This window comes from Penaeus monodon, chromosome 8 (assembly GCF_015228065.2).
Source record: "Penaeus monodon isolate SGIC_2016 chromosome 8, NSTDA_Pmon_1, whole genome shotgun sequence".
In the NCBI taxonomy this organism is placed as follows: domain Eukaryota; kingdom Metazoa; phylum Arthropoda; class Malacostraca; order Decapoda; family Penaeidae; genus Penaeus; species Penaeus monodon.
Genome location: NC_051393.1, coordinates 7670881 through 7676076, shown reverse-complemented (window position 1 = coordinate 7676076; position 5196 = coordinate 7670881). Strand labels below are relative to the sequence as shown.

At 39.0% G+C, this 5196-nt stretch overlaps 1 protein-coding gene across 1 annotated transcript in view; it reads right to left on the bottom strand.

Annotated features, from left to right (window-relative positions):
* LOC119575854 (latrophilin Cirl-like) overlaps nt 1-4181 on the bottom strand; it is a 169061-nt gene extending 164880 nt beyond the window's left edge. Inside the window, exon 1 of the mRNA XM_037923395.1 lies at nt 3811-4181. Coding sequence (XP_037779323.1) covers nt 3811-3817 — 7 coding nt within the window. The 5' untranslated portion in view covers nt 3818-4181. The remainder of the gene's footprint in view (nt 1-3810) is intronic.
* Nucleotides 4182-5196: the final 1015 nt, after the last annotated feature.

The window sequence follows — 5196 nt, the reverse complement described above, 5'->3', positions numbered from 1 at the left end:
GAGCGAGGGATGAAGGAAGAGGGAAGAGGGAAGAGGGAAGAGAGAAGAGAGAAGAGAGAAGAGAGAAGAGAGAAGAGAGAAGAGAGAAGAGAGAAGAGAGAGAGGGAGCTGAAGTGGGATCCAATAAAAGATAAGAGGTGAAGCACGGTCTACCATAAGGCATGGGAAGAAAGGGCGGTCCAATACAAGGCAAGAGAATAACATAGGATGTAATACAAGCAAGGGTACAGTGCTGGATTACATACACGACAAGGAAATACGAGAGAGTCCAAAACAAGGAAATATTGCGGGGTCCAATACAAGGCATTGAAAGGCAGGGTTGAAATTGGTAGCGATACATGTGTACGGATAACGTGAATTCAAAACAAGGTAGATATTTGTAGTTGGTGTTAAGACAAGATAGGATTTGAAGACGAGATGTGTGGCGGATGAGAAAATTCTCCTATTGAGAGCATCCAACTAGGGAAATGGCGCTGTTAATAGCACGGTTACAGAGAGTGAAGGGAGAAGGGAGTAGCCCCATCTGTTCGCAGGGCCTCATTGTAAATGCATGAAAAATATAATTTTCTCAGCCTACTAACACAGGACACTAAGGGGGATGCCATCATCCTTGTTCTCGCTCATGAAAAAACGCGGAAAAAACACTCACAGCTCTTTATAGCTTCCACGGATATTACGGGAGCAATGTAGTAGAGAAAATCGTCTTTGTTATTTCCAAGTTTCAACACATTACCCAAAATGAGATGAGTGTTTTATCATAAGACAAGACCTCCACCATGCTCGTTGGCAAAATTTTCGACGCTCGAATTACTTTCAACATATTCCAAAATATACTTTCCGTGTTATGATATTTCATTAAAATGAATTCAGAGCCAAAATAAGGGATTGAACTCCCAAAGCTATCACATGCACTGGCATGAAAAGAAAGATCACTTCGACTGTTCCCGACGAATCATTTGTGCAAACATGCATTATCTATGATAAAAAGTAAATGGCGCAAGATGGAATTGGATAAAGCGTACGTACGTAGAGTATCTAACATGTCAAGCAAATGTAGATGTTAATGGTTTTCCTATGTTAAGTGCATTTGTTATTCAGTAGTGCGCGATGCTTTTATTGCTGAGAGAGCACGATGCCGCTCGATACAATCATTTCTGCGGGTAAATATAAAGATACACGCATTTCCACTAGTCTCGCGTACGTCAGATTTCGTTTACGCTCCCCCCTACACTCAAAGCGAAGTTCCTTTTACGTCTAGGGTAAAGTGGAAGCGACTGCGAGCCAGGAATTCATTCGGAATGGAGGGCGAAACGTTAAGAAGATGGACCGCGGCGAAGAAAATTAACGGCCGCTGGCTTTAGACCTAGCGCCGGGGGAACACAACCCAAGCTCGCCTCCAAGTCAGGTAACCTTCACATAAACAACAAAATATTCATGTCAGAGGCCAAGTTACGCTCGGAGTACTAGACTGATGATACTGGCTTTCCTGTGCGCTCTTGTTTTCCGAGTTCTCTCATTCTAGATCTGAGACTCTCTCGCCTTTCTTAACATATTCGTATCAGAATCGATGTTCGATCGTATTGATCTTCGGCTTTAATGTATACAGACATCTCAAGTAAATATAAACAACAAATCCGGAGATTTGTTGCGCGGCGTATCACAGACACACATCTGCGATGTAAATAAATTCTGCAGATTCCAATTTTATTTTTTCAAGCAAACCATTCGACCGAACACAAGATAAAGTGCCTCACGACACTACCTACATCAATCATTATTCCATTTCCTCTCTCAAAAACACAAAAACAAAAACAAACACACACAAAAAATACAAATATTAAGTAGAAACAGTCCAAAATCATGTTAAAGTTATGCCATCGTTTCCGAACGATTTGCAACACGGCCAATAATACAGAATCGTATGCCACTCGCTCTTGCAATTACAACAGCGCCACTGCACGTGTGTGAGTCCCTGCGCCGCTCGCCCCCCGTGAGGACACATCAAACTTTTACATCTATTTTGCATGCGTCTCCCCTCTTCCCCCACTCCCTCCCCTCCCCTCTCACACCTAAAGTATCGGCCGAGAGAGTAAAATTGTGGCTGGGACGTCGCACCGAATCCACCCGACGTATTTTCAATAATTGGAATATTTAATGGGATTGGTATGAGGTGATTTCACGGCTTTAAGTATTATGTTTCGAACACTTAATGAGTGGTATATCCAGCACACTCGCCGATTACTGAATAAAAATCAATATGAATATTACGAAGAAATAGCGTAAAAATTATATGAATGTATGTATGTATAGATACAAACGCACTTATACATGTAAACAGATATACACAGTTGTAAATATATGCATGTGTGTATATCTGTATAACTGTTATATGTATGAATGACGGATGTATGTATGTATAAATGTGTGTGTGTGTGTGTGTGTGTGTGTGTGTGTGTGTGTGTGTGTGTGTGTGTGTGTGTGTGTGTTTCAGCGCGTACATAAACACAAACACATACAAATATATATATATTGTCTCCACGTGTCCTTTCTGTTTATTTATTCACTCTTTCTTCTCTCTCCATCCATCTTCTCACACAGAGAGAATTTGCCCTGTTTACACACACACCTACGACGGAGTCACGTGTGTTAGCTCAACTTAAACTGTCTGTCAATAAAATCGTTTGGAATCACAAGACACAGACACGCTGAAGCAAGGCTGAAAATGTATGAAGTCTGCTCTCACGGAATCTATTTTTAAACACCGCCGGAGTTTCAAAAACAAGACCGGGCCTGAATTTATTAAGGTTTAATAACGAAGCTCCCAGTGTCTGATTTGAATTGCATGCGGGACCCAATACCCGTGGCCGCTGGTGCTACTCCTGAAAATATAGTATTGGAAAATATTTGGCGATTTATGTACCACGAATCAAGTATTTTCACCCTGAGCTATGTGCGGGTAAATAATATCCGCGTCATATATATACGTGAAATTCTCCGTCTTTTCTCTTTTATTATATATTTTTTCCTGTTGTTTATAATTACAAGCAGCCTAAAGGAGAGCTATTGTTCTGGTAGGAGAGAGGAGAATGAGATACCGATAGGAAATAAAAGTGAGAGAGAGAGATGGAGAGAGAGGGGAGAGGAGAGAGAGAGAGAGAGGAGAGAGAGAGAGAGAGAGAGAGAGAGAGAGAGAGAGAGAGCGAGAGAGAGAGAAGAGAGAGAGGAGACTCACACCTCAAGCACAGATCCATCTTAATATTTTAGAATCCCATTTTTTTAACGCCCATTTCGCCTATTCCTTGCGCGATCGTCCCTTACGCCCTTCCCGGCCTCACATTGGGCTCTTTGAACTGGCAGGAAAACAAGCAACCCAGGATAGGCTCGTCCTTGATCACGACCAAGGCGGCAAAACGTGCTTTCTTGTCACCTTCGGAATCACACTCATCCTGTGGTCGCGTCGAGTTACATGTCGAGAGGAAAAAATAATAATAAAAAAAAGAGAAAAAGAAGATAGAAATGAATGAATAAATGAACCCCGATGGAAATGTGGTCTATCTAAATTCTGTTTCCGCCCGGGAGTGCCGCGCTGGATACGCATTATACGCAAAGCTTAATTATCGACGCGGTGGATTTGCACTTTGTAAGTGTGTGGGAATTTAGCGTTGGGGGTGAAATGCAGGCAGGGGGACAGTGAGGATAACATTTCCCTCTCAACGCCAATTCTATTTACAAGATGTCGCCAAGACGCCACGTGTAAAAGATTTTATTGGAATGAAGAGTGTAGTTGGGGGGGAAATTATCGTAGCTTACCTTTCATGTGACAAATGGTGTTCGCTAATTCCAGGTGCGTTGTAAAGGCTTTATATCCATGATCGCAAGCACAACGTTCAAGTTTCCCGATACGCGGGACTTGGGGACAAACTATCTCCAGGTACTCACTATATTTGTCATCAACAATACAATAATATATGTTTTTTTCCGCGTACTTAGTCACACTGTCCACTAAAATTTGTATGCACTTATTATATTCATATATTTTCTTGCAATTCCAAGCAGTCTCTTTCCACAAATCGAAGTCGACACAGTACACGCGCGGACTGAAGCCAAGTCCCAAGGCCCAGACAGCGAGACAGCCACACCCGTCTGACACCAAGTCTCACTCGACACTGAGCGACACTCGCTCCGTAACCCCGGCTGTGAGGAATGTTAATGAGTTGGTTCGCCGCGCCGTCACCAGATGGAACCTTTATCGGCGGCGCGGCGTGCGTCGGTGGTGGCGGCCCACACCTGAGAGAGACGTTATCCTACATTAATTCCTCATGAAGCACTAGCTCAAGGGATTTTACTACGGCGCCCTCAATCGCTTAATGACTGGCTGAAAGTTTCAGATTTTCTTCTTTCAGACTTACACTTGTAGCATGGTTCGAGGTGTTAGGCATAATTCCACTGTGTATAACGCAGGAGCAAATTGAGCAGTTTCTCATTATACGATTTAAAGAGGAATAAATAAATATACTATATATATATATATATATATATATATATATATATATATATATATGTATATATGCTTATATATATATATATATATATATATATATATATATATATATATATATATATATATATATATGCATCTATATATATGCTTATATATATATATATATATATATATATATATACATATATATATATATATATATATATATATATATATATATATATATATATATTTATATGTGTGTGTGTGTGTATACACACACACACACACACACATACACACACACACACACACACACACACACACACACACACACACACACACACACACACACACACATATATATATATATATATATATATATATATATATATATATATATATATATATATATTATATTATATTTTATTATATATATATATATATATATATATATATATATATATATATATATATTTATTTATTTATTTATTCACACACCCACACACACACACACACACACACACACACACACACACACACACACACATCTATATATCTATATCTATATATATATATATATATATATATATACATATATATATACATATATATATTACATATATATATATAATAAATAAATATATATATATATATATATATATATATATATATATATATTTATGCATATATATATTTATGCATATATGAATTTA